This window comes from Thalassophryne amazonica, chromosome 15, assembly GCF_902500255.1.
Source record: "Thalassophryne amazonica chromosome 15, fThaAma1.1, whole genome shotgun sequence".
Classification (NCBI taxonomy): domain Eukaryota; kingdom Metazoa; phylum Chordata; class Actinopteri; order Batrachoidiformes; family Batrachoididae; genus Thalassophryne; species Thalassophryne amazonica.
In genome coordinates, this window is record NC_047117.1 from 39,309,067 (window position 1) to 39,330,842 (window position 21,776).

At 42.3% G+C, this 21,776-nt stretch overlaps 1 protein-coding gene across 2 annotated transcripts in view; it reads left to right on the top strand.

The window, feature by feature from the left end:
- spock3 (SPARC (osteonectin), cwcv and kazal like domains proteoglycan 3) overlaps window positions 1-21,544 on the top strand; it is an 89,922-nt gene extending 68,378 nt beyond the window's left edge. For both annotated transcript variants that reach the window (XM_034188340.1, XM_034188341.1), the window contains 5 exons: window positions 13,241-13,351; window positions 13,445-13,666; window positions 15,636-15,698; window positions 20,234-20,371; window positions 20,910-21,544. In XM_034188340.1, coding sequence (XP_034044231.1) covers window positions 13,241-13,351; window positions 13,445-13,666; window positions 15,636-15,698; window positions 20,234-20,371; window positions 20,910-21,055 — 680 coding nt within the window. In that variant the 3' untranslated portion in view covers window positions 21,056-21,544. The remainder of the gene's footprint in view (window positions 1-13,240; window positions 13,352-13,444; window positions 13,667-15,635; window positions 15,699-20,233; window positions 20,372-20,909) is intronic.
- Window positions 21,545-21,776: the final 232 nt, after the last annotated feature.

The following is a 21,776-nucleotide window of genomic DNA, read 5'->3' on the forward strand; positions in this document are numbered from 1 at the left end:
TCTCTTTGAGCAGTCTGACAGAAAGGCCTTAATTCAAAGACGTGCAATGAGGTAGACTGAGGTTCAGCAGCTTCCTCATGAGGCCATGGGGGAGGATGGTGTTGAATGCTGAATCCTTGAAGAGAAGACGGGTGTAGTTACTGTTTTGCTCCAGTGTGGTGTGGAGGGCAGCCATCACTGCATCCTCTGTTGGCCTGTTGTCCTTGTAAGTGAATTGGTATGGGTCTTGAGTGGGGCTTATGAATGACATGATGTGACTTCTAACCAGTTTTTCAAAACACTTCATCACCATTGGTGTGAGTGCAACAGGCCGGTAATCATTGATGTTGGTTATGTGGGATTTCTTGGGTAGGGCGACTATGGTGGAGGTCTATAGACATGACAGGACAGCAGACAGTGTCAAGGACCAGTTGATGATTTTGGTGAAAATCCCAGCAAGCTGTTCTGCACAGTCTTACAGCAACCATCTGTTATTCCAAACAGATTTACCATAGGGTGTCATACTGTTTGTATTTCTTCATAACTGATGTAAATAAACTCCAAGACATATTCAGTGACTTGGAAATGTTCATGTATCCATCCCCTGACTTGTCTGAAGAATACTGGCAATAAAATGTATTATTTACAAGTATTATACCAAAGGGGTCCATTACTTATGCAACCCATCATCTTGGCTTTTATATTTTTAACTAATTTATATCATGTTGGTAGAGATTTGCTTTGAGTTTGAGTTTAAGGCAGATATTTTTAGAAATGTTTATATTGAGAAGCCTGATTTAATTTTTGTATTTGAAATGGCATAAACAAATTAAAATATGTGGAATATAAGGAGCCAAATACTTTTGCAAGCCACTGTAGCTTTGATGTCAGGCACTGGAGCACTGTGAGACAAAGTGGAAAACATTCTTTTTTCATTAAATCTTTTTGAATTGGTTTCCATCACCTGTCATTTGTGTTGGATGAATTTACTGTGCAGTGTTATTTAATTTTCTTTTAAATGTTACATGACTTGTCAAGCAGCCAGTCTGCTCTGTGCAGGCCTGATCCCGTCAGATTTCAGAAGCTAATCAGAGCGTGATCTGGTTAGTACAGATGTCACACACAGTATCTTCCTAGCTGTTTCCCTCACCACTTATTAGGGATGGGTATCGGGAACCAGTTCCTTTTGGGCATTGCTAAGAAATGTTTCGATCCACCGACATCAATAACCTTTTTGCTTAACGATTCCCTTATCGGTCCTTAAGAGTGGCCGTTGTTTTTGGGGGTGTCAGGAAAATGATCATTTCTCTATATTGATTACAGAGCCTGTAGAGAGTCTGTAATCAACTTTTCTGCAACGCGGCTTTGCTTTGAACCTTGAACCAATCGAAGCAGTGATTCACAGATCGAAGCAGTGCTTCGATCTGCTGCTTCCTTGGTTCATTGTTTTATTTCGCTTTAATTTTTCCCCGTTAAAGCCCTAAAGAGCATATGTCTGTGAGTAATATTTACCTTTTTATGTTAAACCGACCTGTTATGGTGTTCAGAAACAGTTGATAGATGTATTTTATAACTTACAAACAGGACTGATACTAACGCCTTAGCATGTCTATGGCGTTTTCAATGTTAAAGTTAGTATTAAGCTGTTCGCATCTCAGCACATTTGTGTGCATTTGTTTTCTGTATAATAATTAATGGCTCAGCGTTCATTGTTGTAAAAGAGTCAAATTGTATTTTTTTCAATTTATTTTTATTCATATATTAATAATAATAGCAACAACAACAACAATAGTAATAATAACTCATAATAACTAATAATCAGTGGTGTCAAAAGTACACACATTTGTTACTTAAGTAGAAGTATAGATACTGTAGTTTGGTAAAAGTTGAAGTATCAACTTGACCTCTTTACTCAAGTAAAAGTGAAAAAGTATGTGCTCCAAAACCTACTCTTCCTTTTAGACTTTTCATGAATGTATTTGATTCTATTGGGCCATGTGTTGCCAAAATGTTTAATATGTCCCTGTCGACTGGTGTGTTCCCCAGTTCTTTTAAGCATGCTGTTGTGGAGCCACAGCTTAAGAAAGCTGGACTGGACCCTACAGATCTGAAGCACTTTAGGCCATATCAAAAACCCCCTTCCTGGCTAAAGTCCTGGAAAAATTGGTCTGTGCCCAACTAACTTTCTTTTTGCAGACTAACAACATCTATGACACTTTTCAATCTGGGTACCATGAGTTTCACTCCACTGAAATGGCTCTGTTGAAAGTGTCGAGTGACATTATGATGGCCGCTGACACTGGCAAATGCATTGTCTTGGTTTTGTTAGATTTGTCATCTGCATTTGACACAGTTGACCATGGCATCCTGATCAGGAGACTACAGGATCTGGTGGGGATGTCGGGTCCTGTATTAGAGTGGTTTAGCTCTTACCTGGTTGGTAGAACTTTTAGTGTGTCTGTTGATAATGTGATGTCTGAGTCTGCTGACCTTTTGTGGGGTGTGCCGCAGGGCTCGGTTCTGGGACCTATTTTATTTCTTTTGTATATCATCCCTCTCAGCAAGTTGATCCAGCAGTTTTGTGACGTATCCTATCATCTCTATGCTGATGACCTGCAGCTGTACTGCTCCTTTAAAACAACTGAGACCCAGAAACTCAATTCTTTAACCAATTGTCTCACCAAAGTTAAGGAATGGCTCAGTGAAAACAGCTTGCAGCTGAACTCTGATAAGACTGAAACATTGATTGTTGCTCCGGAGAGTGCCGTGCCTGCTATCAGGCTGCACCTTGGTGAACTGAATAGTTCAGTTAAGGGCAGCCTGCGCAATCTTGGCATTATCTTGGATAAAGGGATGTCTCTGGAACATCATACGAAACAGATCCAGATCCGGAATATCTCTAAACTTCGAAAAATGGTGTCTTTTGAAGAGTTAGAGATGATTGTATATGCTTTTATATCTTCGCAACTGAATTACTGTAACAGCCTGTTCATGTGTCTTAATAAGAAAGAACTGGCTCATTTGCAGGTTGTGCAAAACTCCACTGCACGGCTTCTGACCTGCACCCACAGGAGAGCCCATATTAGCCCAATACTCAAGTCCCTGCATTGGCTCCCTGTCTCGTTTAGGACAAATTATAAAATCCTGGTGCTTACATTTAGAGCTCTGCATGTGCAGACTCCGGAATACATCAAGGAACTGATCCAACCATATGTGTCCACCAGGGGCCTGAAGTCCTCCAACCTGAACCTGCTGATGGTTCCCCGTACCTGTTTTAAAACTCGAGGGGACAGATCTTCTAAAGCCGTGGTGCCGCGCCTTTCGAATGAGCTTCCCTGCTCCCTGTGCTCGATAGACTCTGTCGATGTTTTTAAAAAGCAACTTGCATTTTAGCTTGATTTTCTTTTAAATGTTTGTATGTGTTATTTTGTATTTATTGATTTTATCATGTGAAGCACTTTGTGACCCTGGTCTGTGAAAAGTGCTATATAAATAAAGTTTACTTACTTTTACTTACTTACTTACTTACTTAAAGTATAAAAGTATAAAGTAACCTTTAAAAAAAAAAAAAAAAGTAGATGCCACTATATGAATTGAAAGCTTAATTTAAAAACTGATTCATTCTACATGTGGCCCAAGACCCAAAACCCAAAATTACCCCCCAACACCACCTGCACAAAAATGTTTCAATTCTAGAAGCTGTGAAATGCAATCTGGGACTATTCCAGACAATAAACTTCATTGAGTGCAGCATCCATTTAGTGAGAGAGAGAGAAAAAAAAAACAACTTTCCTTATTCAAATTCATTCCAGTAGTATTCTGCTCTTACTAGGATGCAGCAGTTTTCTAGTTTGGCAGATAGTTCTGGAGGAAATCACTGAAGAAATTAACACATTGAAATATATATATATATATATATATATATATATATATATATATATATATATATATATATATATATATATATAGTCATTAAACTTAAATAAAACAGGGATGAAATGGAGGTGTGAGAGTCACTAGGTGTTCACAGGAAACATTTATTTATCTCTGTATGTATGTATGTATGTTCATTGTTAGTTGCTTTTATGTTTTATTTTCTGTTGTGTTTCTATTCAGGTTCTTTTTGTCTCTTTCTCTGAAATTGTATATAATAATCATTAGATTATTAATATATAAACAAAAATAAATTTAAGAAATATTACAATTTGAAAACACATGCACCCGAACGTGAAGACAGCTGGAACTGCTTCATGCTAACTTTTAACATTGAAAATGCCATAGACATGCTAACGCGTTAGCGTCGCTCCCGTTTTTAAGTTATAAAATACATCTATCAACTGTTTCAGAAGACCATAACAGGTCGGTTTAACATGGAAAAGGTAAATAATACTCACAGAAGTATGCTAGTCAGCTCAGTTCTAGTTTTCCATGATCAGCAATCCTGTGAGTTACATCCTTCTTGTCTCCAGATGTAGATGATGTAGTAGATGAATAGGTTCCTCTGGTCTGTGTCATGGTGTTGTGATGTGTTTGTGTCCTCATACCTTATTGATCGTATTTGTCCAGTTCGTCGATGTTCCTGATTACCATAACCTTCGCTTATTCTGGTGTTCCGTTCAGTTTGATGAATGTTTTGCAGTCGGATGTCCATGTCTGTTGAATTTTTCCCTGCTTTTTTAAGAGACAAGATTTCCTGGTGATGTCTGCGTTTCTTTTGGTCAGATGTTCATTGATGAATACGTTTGTTCCTTTGAGTTTCCGTCCCTGTTTTAACAATGCCATTTTATGTTTTCTGTTGACAAACCTCATTATAACTGCTCGCTTGTCTCCATCCTCTCTCCTGGGCAGGGGGTGGCACGCTTCAATGTTATTACAGTCCATTTGAATACCTTTAGATTGCAGGAAGTCAGCCACCTGTTGTTCCACTGAGCTGGCCTCCTGCTCGCTGGCCTCCCCTCCGCTGTCTTCTGACACCGCCCGTGTGTAGGATCGAGGTTTAATATGAATTCATGTAATAATAATGTCGTTCATCCTTGTGTACTGTTCCAACTCCGCAACACGGTTCTCCAGGTGCACCAGACGCCGGTCTTTCTCGGCATTCTGGATCCGGAGAGCCTTCACTTCTTCCACCAGCTCCATAATGGATTTCTGCTGCATTTTAACAACAGAGATTTCCTCAGACAAAAAGTCCAGGGACTTCTTGATATCATCTCCCTCCTCCGCCGTCAGTGCCTTCTTCGGACCCATGGTCAGATAAATCCACGCTGGCACCTCGGTAAAGCTGCGCCGGTGGAACTGCGCTGGCACCTTGGGCTTCAGGTGGAGCCGCGCCGGTGGTACTGCGCTGGCGCCTCGGGCTTCAGGTGAGCCGTGCCGGTGGATGTGCGCTGACACCTCGGGCCTTGGTGAAGCCGCGCCAGTGGAACTGCACTGACGCCTCGGGCTTCAGGTGGAGCCGCGCCGGTGGTACTGCACTGACGCCTCCGGCTTCAGGTGGAGCCGCGCTGTGGATGTGCGCTGGCGCCTCGGGCCTCGGTGAAGCCGTGCTGGTGGAACTGCGCTGGCGCCTCGGGCTTCAGGTGGAGCCGCGCCGGTGGAACTGCACTGACGCCTCAGGCCTCGGTGAAGCTGCGCTGGTGGAACTGCGCTGGCGCCTCGGGCTTCAGGTGGAGCCGCGCCGGTGGATGTGCGCTGACACCTCAGCGCACATCCACCCGCGCTGAAGCCAAGAGTAACGAGGCTGTTTGTTTTAAAAATGTAAGAAATAGAAAGTACAGATACTTGTGTGAAAATGTAATGAGTAGAAGTCAGAAGTAGGCAGAAAAATAAGTAATGGAGTAAAGTATAGATACCTAAAAAGTGTACTTAAGTACAGTAACGAAGTATTTGTACTTCGTTACTTGACACCTCTGCTAATAATGCTACAATACAATTTTAGAGAGACACAAAAAGAACCCGATGAAACAAAACACAACAGAAAATATAAAACCAACTAACAATGAAAATAAATAAATACATATAGAAATAAATGTTTCCTGTGAACACCTAGTGACTTTTACACCTCCACTTCATCCCTGTTTTATTTAAGTTTAATGACAATTTGTTTCAGTCAAACCATATTTTCAATTTGTTAATTTCTTTAGTGATTTCCTCCAGAACTATCTGCCAAGCTAAAAAAACTGCTGCATCCTAGTAAGAGCAGAATACTACTGGAATGAATTTGAATAAGGAAAGTTGTTTTTTTTTCCTCACCAAAATGGATGCTGCACTCACTGCAGTTTATTGTCTGGAATAGTGCCAGATTACATTTCAGAGCTTCTAGAATTCAAACATTTTCGTGCAGGTGGTGTCGGGGGTAATTCTGGGTTTCAGCTTTTTTTGTTTTTCACCACTTTCATCCCTGAATATGTCAATAGTGAGTCATTTTTGTGCAGATTAAAGTCACTAACTGGGACTCCTGTCTTGTTGCAAGAAAGAAACAAGAATCATCCTCCATTCTGTTCACACAGCTCCAAACGCTGCGCAGCTCTCTGCCCGAGTCAAATTAGAACAATAGAGTCCAGTCGGAATTAATAAATTCAAAGTGAAACACCATTTAAATCAAATGACACCTCTTTCCAAATGTTGTAATACAAACAAACTGCAATCGAGCAAAACGTTTTTTCCTCCCAAAACTGCACTGATGTGCAGCAGCAACACACGGATACACACAGTTACACATGCACAGGTATTTTTTACACATTTGTGGATCTGGTTACACATTTGTGGACATGGTTACATATTTGTGGATCTGGTTACACATTTGTGGATCAAAATACACATTTGTTAATACTTCTGCTACAATAATGGCCCCATAGAAATCTTGATCCAGAATCTGGATCCAGACAGAAGACGCCATTAAATTTTTGAGGTGATCCAGATCTGGAGCCTGTTCTGTCCCTCCCTGTATATGTGGTTGGTGTGGGTTGTCCAGTCCAGTTTGCTGTACAGCCACAGCCTGAGGTCCTTGTAGGAATCCACAACTGCCATCTTAACTCCCTCGATCAGAACTGGTCGCAGCCTTGGTCTGGACTTCCCAAAGTCAATGAATAGCTCCTTTGTCTTTGAGGTGTTGAGCTGTAGTTGGTTTGTGTGCCACCAGCCAGCAAAGTCCTTCACTAGGCTCCTGTACTCCTCCTCTCTCTCATCCCTGATGCATCCAACAATGGCTGTGTCATCTGCAAATTTCTGGATGTGACACAACACCGTACCCTTGGGTGCTCCGGTGCTGCTGAACAGTGTCAGATGTGGTGTCCCTCAGCCTGACATACTGCGGCCTGTCAGTGAGTAGCTGGCGATCCAATTGACCATGCAGGGGTCCATTTGCATCCTGTTCAGTTTGTCCTGGAGCACAAAAGGTTGGATGGTGTTAAAGGTGCTTGAGAAGTCCAGGGAAAGAATCCTCACTGTGCTGTTTCCCTTATCCAGGTGTGAGTGGACTCGGTATAGCAGGTAGAGGATGGCATCTTCCACACCAACATGCCCAACTTGCAAACTGCAGACAGTCCTGGGCGTGTTGCACCTGGGTTTTGAGGAAGTAGAGGAAGAGCCACTCCAATGTCTTCCTCAGGTGTGAAGTGAGTGCCACTGGATGGAAGTCATTCAGCTCGCTGGGCCCGTACTTTTTAGGAACTGGAACTGGAACTTTCTTTTAACAGGATATCACATCTCATCCTAAGACCACTGATATAGGCTAAACTCCCCCACGACCCCATAATTGGAAAAAGCGGGTATAGAAAATGGATGAATAATAGTACAGAAATGTCTAACCTCTAAAAAGAATGTTCACTTATGCTCCTTTTGAATGAATTCCTGCATCAGTGCAGTGTGGCATGGAGGTGATCAGCCTGTGGCACTGCTGAAATGTTATGGAAGCCCAGGTTGCTTTGATAGCAGCCTTCAGCTGGTCTGTGTTGCTGGATCTGGTGACTCATCTTCCTATTGACAATACCCCATAGAATCTCTACGAAGATCAAGTCAAGTGACTTGGCTGGCCAATCAAGTACAGTAAGGGGAGGTGATGGTCTAGTTATTAAGGCGTTGGGCTTGAGACCAGATGTTCCTTGGTTCAAACCCTTTGCCAAGGTCTTTAATCCCCTATTGCTCCCGGTGTGTAGTGAGCGCCTTGTATGGCAGCACCCTGACATCAGGGTGAATGTGAGGGTAAAGCACTTTGAGCGTCTGACGCAGATGGAAAAGCGCTATATAAATGCAGTCCATTTACCATTTACCATTTTAGTAATACCAATTGTCAGCAAACCACTGACTAGTAGTTTTGTCACTGTAGCAAGGTCCTACTGGAAAAAGGAAATCAAACATCAAACAGTTAATAGTACATTTAGATTGATCGGGGGGAGCTTTTACTTTAAAGTTGATTGAATTGTTGCACCCCTAGTCACTTATTTTAATGGTATAGCTTCATTTTTGTGCAATGATTTTCACACCTGAACACATCAGTCGGGTTTTTGTGCAACAAACTGATCAGGCGGGCTGCTCCGTGGTTGGCATGAAGCTGGAGTTTCTGGTGACGGTGGCAGAGAAGAGAACACTGGACAAACTGCTGGACATTATGGACGATGCCAGTCACCCGCTGCACACCGTCGTGAGTAACCAGAAGAGCCTCTTCAGCCACAGACTGCTCCTTCCCAAGTGCAGGACCAACAGACTGAAAAACTCCTTTGTCCCTCAGACCATCAAACTGTACAACTCCTTACTCAGGAGGAGGAGTAACAGGAAGACAGAGGACGGGAATGAGAGAAACAGTAGTAGCCAGTAAACCACTGTTGATCAGTATATCTAGTATTTATATTTATATTTGCAGACTGTTTTTTGTTTTGTTTTTACTTCACTTTTGATACTCTGTGTGCTTCTTACCCTGTGAGCTGCTATACAATTCTGCTGAAACCTCAATTTCCCTGACGGAGTCTTCCCAAGGGATAAATACATTTCTATCTAATTTAATCTAATCTAATCTAATCTAATCTAATCTAATCTAATCTAAGGGCCCGGTCCCACTGAGGAGAGGATTAATTGCGCATGAATTACAAATTATGGGCGTGAGTTGTCGCCCGCAACAAAATTGGGCAAAAATGACAAATGTCTCAATATGAATTGCGGATATATTAATAATGTATAGCGAATATGACGTCTATTAGAAAAGTATCCGACCTTATTATTTTTTTCAAAAATCATATGGATTTGAATCACGTGTGATTACATCAGACATGCTTGAACCCTCGTGGGCATGCGAGAGTTTTTTCATGCCTGTCGGTTACGTCATTCGCCTGTGGGCAGTCTTTGAGTGAGGAGTGGCCCACCCTCTAGTCGTTTTTTCATTGTTTAGGAATGGCTCAGAGACTGCTGCTTTGTTTGATCAAAATTTTTTCAAAACTGTAAGGCACAACTGAGTGGACACCATTCGATAAATTCAGCTGGTTTTCATTGAAAATTTTAACGGCTGATGAGAGATTTTGGTCTGGTAGTGTCGCTTTAAGGACGGCCCACGGTGCCTGACGGCGATCTGCGCTCTGAGGCGGCGGCGTCTCGCTGTTTCAAGTTGAAAACTTCCACATTTCAGGCTCTGTTGACCCAGTAAGTCATCAGAGAACAGAGAACTTTCAGAAGAAGTCGGCATGAGGAGTTTATTCAGACATTCCACTGTTAAAGGTCATTTTGTAATGAAAGAACGTGCGGGCAGAGTCGTATGTCGGGCCGCACCTGACCGCGGGGGGTCGCGACAGGAAAAACACCTCCGTTGGAAAACTTAATGGGCAAGTTGGAACATGCCCAAGCTGTTAAACAATTTCTCAGTTACTCACTTGTTGAAAGCCATCAAAAGCCGCCTGAATTTTACAAATGGTTTTCAACACGGAGGTGTTTTTCCTGTCGCGGCACACACAGATTTGCGACGTCGTCACGGAAACGACTCGGCGAATTTGCGCACACGTTCTTTAATTACAAAATGACCTTTAACAGTGGAATGTCTGCATAAACTCCTCATGCCGGCCTCTTCTGAATCTTATCTGTTCTCTCACGACGTCCTGGGTCAACAGAGCCTTAAATTAGGATGATTTCAGCTCGAAACAGCCAGACGACAGCGCCTGGAAGCGCTGCGCGACGTCCCGCTCCGTGGGAAGTCCTTAAAGCGACAGAAACACCCCATAATCTCTCATCAGCCGTTAAACTTTTCACCGAAAACCAGCTGAATTTCTCGAATAGTGTCCACTCGGATATTCCTCACAGGTCCTGAAAAAAGTTTGATAAAGCAACGCGTGCCATCTCGAGCAGCGTCTCAAACAAAGGTATTCAGCCGAGAGGGCGGGACCAGTGCTCACTCAAAGCCTGCCCACAGGGAAATGACATCACCGACGCATGAAAAAACTCACGCATGCGCACGAGGGTTCAAGCATGATTGGTGTAATCGCATGTCATTCAAATCAATCAATCAATCAATTTTTTTTTTATATAGCGCCAAATCACAACAAACAGTTGCCCCAAGGCGCTTTATATTGTAAGGCAAGGCCATACAATAATTATGTAAAACCCCAACGGTCAAAACGACCCCCTGTGAGCAAGCACTTGGCTACAGTGGGAAGGAAAAACTCCCTTTTAACAGGAAGAAACCTCCAGCAGAACCAGGCTCAGGGAGGGGCAGTCTTCTACTGGGACTGGTTGGGGCTGAGGGAGAGAACCAGGAAAAATCCATATAGTTTTTTTTTATAAAACTGCCGGTTAGTTTTATAAGATACCTCGTATATGACGAACAACCATGGATGTATGACGCATGTATTGAGAATGCATCGTGCATGTGTGCGGCAACAGCGGTTGTATTGCGTGTGCGCGGCATCTGCATTGCGGTCATAACAGAAGCACACTCAGGCCTGTCGGTATCTCTGTTCACACCAACACCACAGCCTCTGGAGCAATTGCTGGACTTGGACACGTTGATTGGTATGTTGTTGGATGGCAGCAACTATCACACTACGTCTTTGGGGATCCATAACTACATCTGTACGTCTCGACAGCCGGACTGGCAGTGACTGGCAGGTATGTCGATTTCTGTTTGTTATGCATTCGCAAATTGTCTGTAAATCAAATGCAAAGCAGATGTAATACAAAGGCTTTATTTGTGGCTAATCTGTATGCATTCGCCACAACTTATTTTAGTTTGTGATGTGGACGTGATAGGTATGCTACATATCCATTTTACACACTGTCCCAGTCCGCTGCCAAGCCACAATACCCCGTCAGCTGCGGATATCAGTGGATAACGACGGATATACAGCGCACAGATTGAGTATGCATATGTATGGATACATATGCATTGCGTATGTAAGGCGGTTGTCATCCGCAACCAGAATATTGTGCAGCTCAAAAATCCTGGCAACAGAAATACGTGTCTCTGCAGATACTTGCGGACGTGTGCGGATGTCAGCCGACTCATACAAGCATGTTTTACGGATATTGCGGATGTTTGGTGAATATGAACCAATTTTGTGCGCAGTTTATATGCAAATCTTCCTAAACGCCAGTGGGATGGGGCCCTAAGATGCCAGAACTGTCATCAGTGCTGCTACTCAGCAAGACTAATGTGACTTACAATTTATAATGAACTAAAACACAAATAGCATATGTATTTGTAAATAATATTCAATAAGCCCCTTATGTTCTTGTATTTGTATTCTCATGTATGCAGCATTTCAGGATTTTGTACAGGACCTGTTTTGTTTGGATTTGATTCATAAATAAAGGATTACTTAATTTTTATTTACTTTTTTTTTTTTTTTTTAAGGAGATGCCATTGTCTCCTTCAGAAATCAAGTTTGAGTGGGCGGGGGGGGTGCTGGTGATAATTTGCACGTGCGCAGTTAATATCTACATGTGAATGCATTTTTCACTCAAGTGGGGTTTTGTCACTGATCTGATGCCATACAGATTTAATAGAAATTTGGTGAGCAGATAGATAATGTTTCTGTAAATGTCATTACATTTTGGAGATTAATATATTTTGGAACTGAGATCCAGAGGAATGTTTGGCACATGGCAGCATTTAAACGTTTGTGAGAGGGTGTTGAGGAACACGGGGGACCAGTGGGTGAGTGAATAATGACCTTAAAAAATGAGGGATTTTGAAATCGAGTCATATTGTATTTAATTACCTCCGCCAAGGAGGTTATGTTTTCGGTCACGTCGGCTTGTTTGTTGGTTGGTTTGTTAGCAGGATTACTCAAAAAATCCTCAACATATTTCAATGCAATTTTTACCAGGGGTGTATCTTGGCCTAACTTAGAAGTGATTCAGTTTTGGTAATGATCCGGAGCACGATCCAGATCCAGTCATTTTTTTAAGGATTCTTTATCATTGCAGGATATGGCCAATTTCAACATTTTTGCATCTAACTTCATCAAGACGGGTCACAAAGGCTGAACAAAAATTAAGTTACGTCGCAACAATAATTTACTGTTTGTTTCTCCTCATTGAATAAACTTGTTTTTAGAAAAAAAAACTTGTGTAGTTCATGCAGTTTCTCTTTATAAATACATCTGCTGAAGATCTAAGGGTTTAACCCTCTGGGGCTGATGCTGTCATATACTCCGGCTGAGACCAAGCTTTACTAAATTATAAATAACATTTTAATGATATGAGATAGAAACTTACTCTTTTTTTGCTGAAAAGTTAACTCCGCGGACTTTCGAGCCACCGTCCACCATCTTTGTACTCCTCATAGAAGCTGTGTGATAACGTGCGCAATGCGAGTGTGCAGTTGGAACACCGTCACATGGTTTTCCAAAATCCAATCGATTCACCTCACGTGACACACCAAAGATTGTTTTTAGGAGTGATGTGTTACTACTTTATTATAGTTTGCTGTGTATTTTGAATAAATGTGTGTGTCCGCTTTACTTTTTCCTTTATTTGTGATTGTAAACCTTTATTACACTTATAAAACACAACTATAGCATATATATTTTGAAAGTACAGGTTGTTCTGGAAAAAAAGAGACATAAAACTTGATTGTGGGATGCAGGGAGATTTATTGCTGTTAAGAGCAATAAAACTGAAACATGATGGTAGATGCGTGAAACGACATGGAATAAGTCTCTTTGCCAAAGGGTATTCCATGTGACGTCAGTGACCCTATGGCCTTGGTGGAGGTTGCGCTCTCCGAGTGCTTCGAGTTTGAAAACATTCAGTTAATCTTTATTATGTTTCTGTGTATCAGTTTGCAGTGATTTGGCCCTGAAGGAAGCGGTGAGTCGTCTGAGAGACTGGTTCCGAGTGCTGCACGACAACAGCAATCATAAGAAAGTCAGGATCCAGAAACCAGAGAACAGTGAGTCACATGGTTCCAGCATAAAAAACAAAAACAACACATTTCCAGCGTCACCATCATACAGCTTTTCTCTTGTCCCCCCTATCTGCTCAGAGCTTGATGCTGGGACATCACCCATATGTAAGGATCCTCTAGGCTGGATGTTCTCCCGCTTGGATACGAACTTTGACCTCCAATTGGATCACTCAGAGATCAGGAGCCTGTACCTGGACCGGAACGAGCCGTGCTCTGATGCCTTCTTCAAATCATGTGATACACACACCAACAAAGTCATAACCAGCACAGAGTGGTGCGCCTGCTTCCAGAGATACACAGGTAGCATCTTTGCTTCATGCAACAACATAGAATATGTTCATTCATGCATGTAACCTTTAAGTACACTGTGAAGGGCAAGTTTATTTTTAATAAAAATAGAGGTGCAATTACACATGATTTTCTTATTATCAAATGGAACAAGCATGAGAAAAAACATGTACATTAAAAAGATTGTTATTGTTCCAAGATTATTAGTATTGTGTGCATCATAGTGAATTAGTGGTCAGCACTGTTGTCTCACAGCAAGAAGGTCATGGAATCAACTCCCTTCTGTGGCCTTTGTGTGTGGAGTTTGCATGGTCTCCTCGTGTTTGTGTTGGTTTTCTCTGGGTGCTCTGGCTTCCTCCCACATCCAAAGACATCCAAAGAGTGTGAACTCTTTGGATGTCTTTGGATGTGGGAGGATTCCCTGGTCTTCGATATCTTCCTTTGCAAGGCGAACAGTTGCTCTGAGATGTCTAGGTTCGGGGACTGGAATCTTTAAATTGTTCGTAGGTGTACATGTGGGTGTGAATGTGTTCCTTTATTTATATGTGGCCCAGTGACAGACTGGTGTCCTGTCCAGGGTGTACCCCACCTCACACCCTATGATTGCTGGAATAAGCTCCAGCCCCCCAGTCCCTTACTTGGAGTAACTGGAACAGCCTGTAGTCATTTATTGAAGTTTTCAACAAGTCTCAGACATGTCTTCTGAGGAATCCCAGCCTGTTTGGTGAATCTCTCAAGCTCCTCCATATTTGATGGTCTTCTGTCATGGACCTTGGTCTTCAGTTCACCCCACAGATTTTCAATGGGATCCAAGTCATGGCTTTGTGCAGGCCAGTTAGTAACGTTCACTTTGGTCTTCTGGGGGTAGCTCTTTACCAGGAGCGACGTATGTTTTGGGTCATTCAAGACAAAGCGGTGACCCAGACCCAGTTTTTCAGCTGACTGCTTGAGGTTTTCATTCAAAATCTGCACGCAGCGGTCTTTCTTTGCGATTCCTTCCACCTTGAATAGATTCCCAGTTCCAGACGGACAGAAGTGTCCCCACAGCATAGTTCTCCCACCAACATGTTTCACGGTGGGAATAATGTTCTTTGGGTTATAGTAGAGAAGCTTGAATCTTCAACTGGACTGGGTTGCTTGACGCGAGGATGTTTCGCTTCAACTCGCAGAAGCTTCCTCAGCTAAAATTCTTGCTCTGGTAGTCTGACGTCTGTCTACTAAGAAGTAGACAGAAGTCAGCTTCCTGTTTCCTGGACACAGATGGCTCAGTTGTCCAGGAAACCACCTGGACAACTGAGAGGCTACACAGAAATTCTTTGGGTTATACACCTTTCCTTTCTTTCTACAAACATAAGCAATTTCTCTTTGTCCAAAGATTTGTAGTTTAATATAATCTGACCAAGGGACACACTTCCAGTATGCATAATGTGCAGGTTGTCCTTAGCATACTTCAGTCCAGCTTGAAGGTGTTTCTTCTACAGAAGTGGAGTTGGTTTTTTTGGGGGGGGGGCTGCAACCTCACAGTCCATTCCTGTCCAGGGCTCTAGTGATTGTCTTTAGACACATCTCTCACTAGTTTTCTTTCCTGAGTCTTTGAAACATTTCGCTTACTACCTCTACCAGGCTCATTGTGTACTGTGTGGCTCTCTTTGAATTTATTGATGTTATTTCTCACTCCAGTTCTTGACACTTGGAAATGCTTGTATTTTCCACAGTTTCACAGGAATGAAGCAAACCTCCAGCTTTGCAATCTAAGAGACATATTTTGATAAACCCACTACACACTACATTTTGTTTGCTTGACTTTATATCTATTATCGTGATGTGCCGACGCAACATGACAAACACTGTCACGGCCCAAATACTGATGGACCCAACTGTAATGTCACTCATCATGAGAAAACAAAAAGTACTGAGCACTGTTCAAACAGAACAGCAGACTCCTGTAGTTTTGCTTTGAGAGTGTCTTGTGTCCTTTCAGATTCTCCGTGTAAAGCAGAGCTGTCCAGCATCAGCAAAAAGCAGACGGGGAAGAAGCTGCTTGGTAAGACACAAACCACAAATACAGTGTACAATATACAATCAGCATGTATCACCTCTATCATTATCACCTCTAAATTATTTACACATTATTCACTTTGTGTGTTTTTAGGAATCCGCTAGCTTAGCGCAGCTACTAGCTCTTAGCCGGTTTAGCATGGTGGCTTCTCCTGTCTCTCCCGCACTTTTATGCTCTGGGTGTGAAATGTTTAGTTATTCCTCGGCCTCCTTTAGCAGTAATGGTACTTGTAATAAGTGTAGCTTATTCGTAGCTTTGGAGGCCAGGCTGGGCGAATTGGAGACTCGGCCCCGCACCGTGGAAAATTCTACAGCTAGCCAGGCCCCTGTAGTCGGTGCGGACCAAGGTACCTTAGCTGCCATTAGTTTCCCTCTGGCAGATCCCGAGCGCCGGGAAAGCAGGCCGACTGGGTGACTGTGAGGAGGAAGCGTAGCCCTAAACAGAAGCCCCGTGTACACCGCCAACCCGTTCACATTTCTAACCGTTTTTCCCCACTCGACGACACACCCGCCGAGGATCAAACTCTGGTTATTGGCGACTCTGTTTTGAGAAATGTGAAGTTAGCGACACCAGCAACCATAGTCAATTGTCTTCCGGGGGCCAGAGCAGGCGACATTGAAGGAAATTTGAAACTGCTGGCTAAGGCTAAGCGTAAATTTGGTAAGATTGTAATTCACGTCGGCAGTAATGACACCCCGTTACGCCAATCGGAGGTCACTAAAATTAACATTGAATCGGTGTGTAACTTAGCAAAAACAATGTCGGACTCTGTAGTTTTCTCTGGGCCCCTCCCCATTCGGACCGGGAGTAACATGTTTAGCCGCATGTTCTCCTTGAATTGCTGGCTGTCTGAGTGGTGTCCAAAAAATGAGGTGGGCTTCATAGATAATTGGCAAAGCTTCTGGGGAAAACCTGGTCTTGTTAGGAGAGACGGCATCCATCCCACTTTGGATGGAGCAGCTCTCATTTCTAGAAATCTGGCCAATTTTCTTAAATCCTCCAAACCGTGACTATCCAGGGTTGGGACCAGGAAGCAGAGTTGTAGTCTTACACACGTCTCTGCAGCTTCTCTCCCCCTGCCATCCCCTCATTACCCCATCCCTGTAGAGACGGTGCCTGCTCCCAGACCACCAATAACCAGCAAAAATCTATTTAAGCATAAAAATTCAAAAAGAAAAAATAATATAGCACCTTCAACTGCACCACAGACTAAAACAGTTAAATGTGGTCTATTAAACATTAGGTCTCTCTCTTCTAAGTCCCTGTTAGTAAATGATATAATAATTGATCAACATATTGATTTATTCTGCCTTACAGAAACCTGGTTACAGCAGGATGAATATGTTAGTTTAAATGAGTCAACACCCCCGAGTCACACTAACTGCCAGAATGCTCGTAGCACGGGCCGAGGCGGAGGATTAGCAGCAATCTTCCATTCCAGCTTATTAATTAATCAAAACCCAGGCTTTCATTTGAAAGCTTGACTCTTAGTCTTGTCGATCGAAATTGGAAGTCCCAAAAAACAGTTTTATTTGTTATTATCTATCGTCCACCTGGTCGTTACTGTGAGTTTCTCTGTGAATTTTCAGACCTTTTGTCTGACTTAGTGCTTAGCTCAGATAAGATAATTATAGTGGGCGATTTTAACATCCACACAGATGCTGAGAATGACAGCCTCAACACTGCATTTAATCTATTATTAGACTCAATTGGCTTTGCTCAAAATGTAAATGAGTCCACCCACCACTTTAATCATATCTTAGATCTTGTTCTGACTTATGGTATGGAAATTGAAGACTTAACAGTATTCCCTGAAAACTCCCTTCTGTCTGATAATTTCTTAATAACATTTACATTTACTCTGATGGACTACCCAGCAGTGGGGAATAAGTTTCATTACACTAGAAGTCTTTCAGAAAGCGCTGTAACTAGGTTTAAGGATATGATTCCTTCTTTATGTTCTCTAATGCCATATACCAACACAGTGCAGAGTAGCTACCTAAACTCTGTAAGTGAGATAGAGTATCTCGTCAATAGTTTTACATCCTCATTGAAGACAACTTTGGATGCTGTAGCTCCTCTGAAAAAGAGAGCTTTAAATCAGATGTGCCTGACTCCGTGGTATAACTCACAAACTCGCAGCTTAAAGCAGATAACTCGTAAGTTGGAGAGGAAATGGCGTCTCACTAATTTAGAAGATCTTCACTTAGCCTGGAAAAAGAGTCTGTTGCTCTATAAAAAGCCCTCCGTAAAGCTAGGACATCTTACTACTCATCACTAATTGAAGAAAATAAGAACAACCCCAGGTTTCTTTTCAGCACCGTAGCCAGGCTGACAAAGAGTCAGAGCTCTATTGAGCCGAGTATTCCTTTAACTTTAACTAGTAATGACTTCATGATTTTCTTTGCTAATAAAATTTTAACTATTAGAGAAAAAATTACTCATAACCATCCCAAAGACGTATCGTTATCTTTGGCTGCTTTCAGTGATGCCGGTATTTGGTTAGACTCTTCCTCTCCGATTGTTCTGTCTGAGTTATTTTCGTTAGTTACTTCCTCCAAACCATCAACATGTCTATTAGACCCCATTCCTACCAGGCTGCTCAAGGAAGCCCTACCATTATTTAATGCTTCGATCTTAAATATGATCAATATATCTTTATTAGTTGGCTATGTACCACAGGCTTTTAAGGTGGCAGTAATTAAACCATTACTTAAAAAGCCATCACTTGACCCAGCTATCTTAGCTAATTTATAGGCCAATCTCCAACCTTCCTTTTCTCTCAAAAATTCTTGAAAGGGTAGTTGTAAAGCAGCTAACTGATCATCTGCAGAGGAATGGTCTATTTGAAGAGTTTCAGTCAGGTTTTAGAATTCATCATAGTACAGAAACAGCATTAGTGAAGGTTACAAATGATCCTCTTATGGCCTCAGACAGTGGACTCATCTCTGTGCTTGTTCTGTTAGACCTCAGTGCTGCTCTTGATACTGTTGACCATAAAATTTTATTACAGAGATTAGAGCATGCCATAGGTATTAAAGGCACTGCGCTGCGGTGGTTTGAATCATATTTATCTAATAGATTACAATTTGTTCATGTAAATGGGGAATCTTCTTCACAGACTAAGGTTAATTATGGAGTTCCACAAGGTTCTGTGCTAGGACCAATTTTATTCACTTTATACATGCTTCCCTTAGGCAGTATTATTAGACGGCATTGCTTAAATTTTCATTGTTATGCAGATGATACCCAGCTTTATCTATCCATGAAGCCAGAGGACACACACCAATTAGCTAAACTGCAGGATTGTCTTACAGACATAAAGACATGGATGACCTCTAATTTCTTGCTTTTAAACTCAGATAAAACTGAAGTTATTGTACTTGGCCCCACAAATCTTAGAAACATGGTCTCTAACCAGATCCTTACTCTGGATGGCATTACCCTGACCTCTAGTAATACTGTGAGTAATCTTGGAATCATTTTTGATCAGGATATGTCATTCAATGCGCATATTAAACAAATATGTAGGACTGCTTTTTTGCATTTGCGCAATATCTCTAAAATTAGAAAGGTCTTGTCTCAGAGTGACGCTGAAAAACTAATTCATGCATTTATTTCCTCTAGGCTGGACTATTGTAATTCATTATCAGGTTGTCCTAAAAGTTCCCTGAAAAGCCTTCAGTTAATTCAAAATGCTGCAGCTAGAGTACTGGCGGGGACTAGAAGGAGAGAGCATATCTCACCCATATTGGCCTCTCTTCATTGACTTCCTGTTAATTCTAGAATAGAATTTAAAATTCTTCTTCTTACTTATAAGGTTTTGAATAATCAGGTCCCATCTTATCTTAGGGACCTCATAGTACCATATCACCCCAATAGAGCGCTTCGCTCTCAGACTGCAGGCTTACTTGTAGTTCCTAGGGTTTGTAGAATGGGAGGCAGTGCCTTCAGCTTTCAGGCTCCTCTCCTGTGGAACCAGTTCCCAATTCAGATCAGGGAGACAGACACCCTCTCTACTTTTAAGATTAGGCTTAAAACTTTCCTTTTTGCTAAAGCTTATAGTTAGGGCTGGATCAGGTGACCCTGAACCATCCCTTAGTTGTGCTGCTATAGACTTAGACTGCTGGGGGGTTCCCATGATGCACTGAGTGTTCTCTTTTTGCTCTGTATGCACCACTCTGCATTTAATCATTAGTGATTGATCTCTGCTCCCCTCCACAGCATGTCTTTTTCCTGGTTCTCTCCCTCAGCCCCAACCAGTCCCAGCAGAAGACTGCCCCTCCCTGAGCCTGGTTCTGCTGGAGGTTTCTTCCTGTTAAAAGGGAGTTTTTCCTTCCCACTGTCGCCAAGTGCTTGCTCACAGGGGGTCGTTTTGACCGTTGGGGTTTTTACGTAATTATTGTATGGCCTTGCCTTACAATATAAAGCGCCTTGGGGCAACTGTTTGTTGTGATTTGGCGCTATATAAAAAAAATTGATTGATTGATTGATTAATCCTTGTCTGGGGATTTGTGCAGGTCAGTATCTGCCGTCCTGTGATGATGAGGGCTACTACAGGTCCCACCAGTGTCACAGCAGCAGTGGACAGTGCTGGTGTGTGGATCGCTATGGCAACGAGGTGGCTGGCTCACGTACCCGTGGACCTGCAGACTGTGGTAGAAAACACACACACACACACACACACACAAAACATCCTCCCTCTCCACACATAGGGTGGTTTTTGCTAATGACTGACATTGTGAGATAGTTTTACTCATATATTCTGTGCTTGAGTGAGGCTGATGGAGTCGGAGTGTCTGGGTTTGTAATTGCCCTGGATGAAGATGATCAGAAGTGCATCTGTATGTAGTGAAAGTATCAAGTTTGTAGAAACAGTCACTTGTCTTGGCAGTTATGTTCATGTCTCTGAGTCCTTGACCGTTGAGATCAAGAGACACCTGGGAAGAGCTGCCATTCTTGATATCATTGCAGTTGAGCAAAGATCCATGTATTTTGGGTCTAAGAGATCTGAAGGCCTAAGAGTTCATGCCATCACTAAACCAGTTGAATGCCATGGTACAAATGACCAGCAGGGAGATGCTTGGTGCATGAGTTTGCCACATTTACATTTAGTAATGCAACAAATTCACATACTAATATGTACGTTATGTACTTTGTGACTTCTGAGTGATCCCTCTGGTCCTGGTTGGGCAGGTGTGATTTTGGAGTCTTCTGGAGATCTTGCCAGTGGAGATTCGCTCTTCTCTGAAGATGATGAAGATTCCTTTGTCCTCAGTGACCAGGCTGGGATGGATGATGAGGATGATGATGATGACGAAGATGAGGAATATCTGTCATAATTTTTATAAAACAGACAACTGTTTGATCAAACTGCACGTTTCAAGGTGACTTCCCAGGCAGATACCTAATTGTTCTAACAAGCCTATGGACTACTCTGTGTGTTGTTTGTTTGTATGTAAGGAAAAAAAAACTGGCGTAAGATTATGATTTGTATTGTTGTGTGATATTATATATGTATGATTGGATAATGGCACTTAGTTGTGCAATTGTGGAATTGACAGACAACAAATATGACGAGGACTAATGGAAAACCAATCCTGGGCTTTGGACGTGGGCATGTCTTCTCCTCAGCCCTGTGCTCCACTTGAACAGCATTCTGGCATCTGAGGCATGATGTTAGTGAGACCCTGCCCCTGTTCCTTTATCCCTTTCCTCTCCTCCCCCAACATTCACTTCTTATCAAAGTTCCTCTGTGTAGGTGGGGTGCTGATGGTGGAGATAAGACCATGTTGCATTCTAATTTCTTTTGATCCTGATTTGTGACTGTGACTGTAATTGTGAGGAAAAACAAGATAAGCATTGGACATGCTTCATCACCAGAATTAAGTTAAAAAAGGAGACTTAGCTGGATAACAATCAGACCTGCTTACCAGCTGTTTCTAGTCAGATGCAAATCAAGACAAATTTTATGAAAAACCCAGCACAAGGGAATCCAGATTTCTGGTTTAAACCAAAGGAAGCAATGTGGAACAAGATGCAAAACCTTTGTAGAACTCAAAA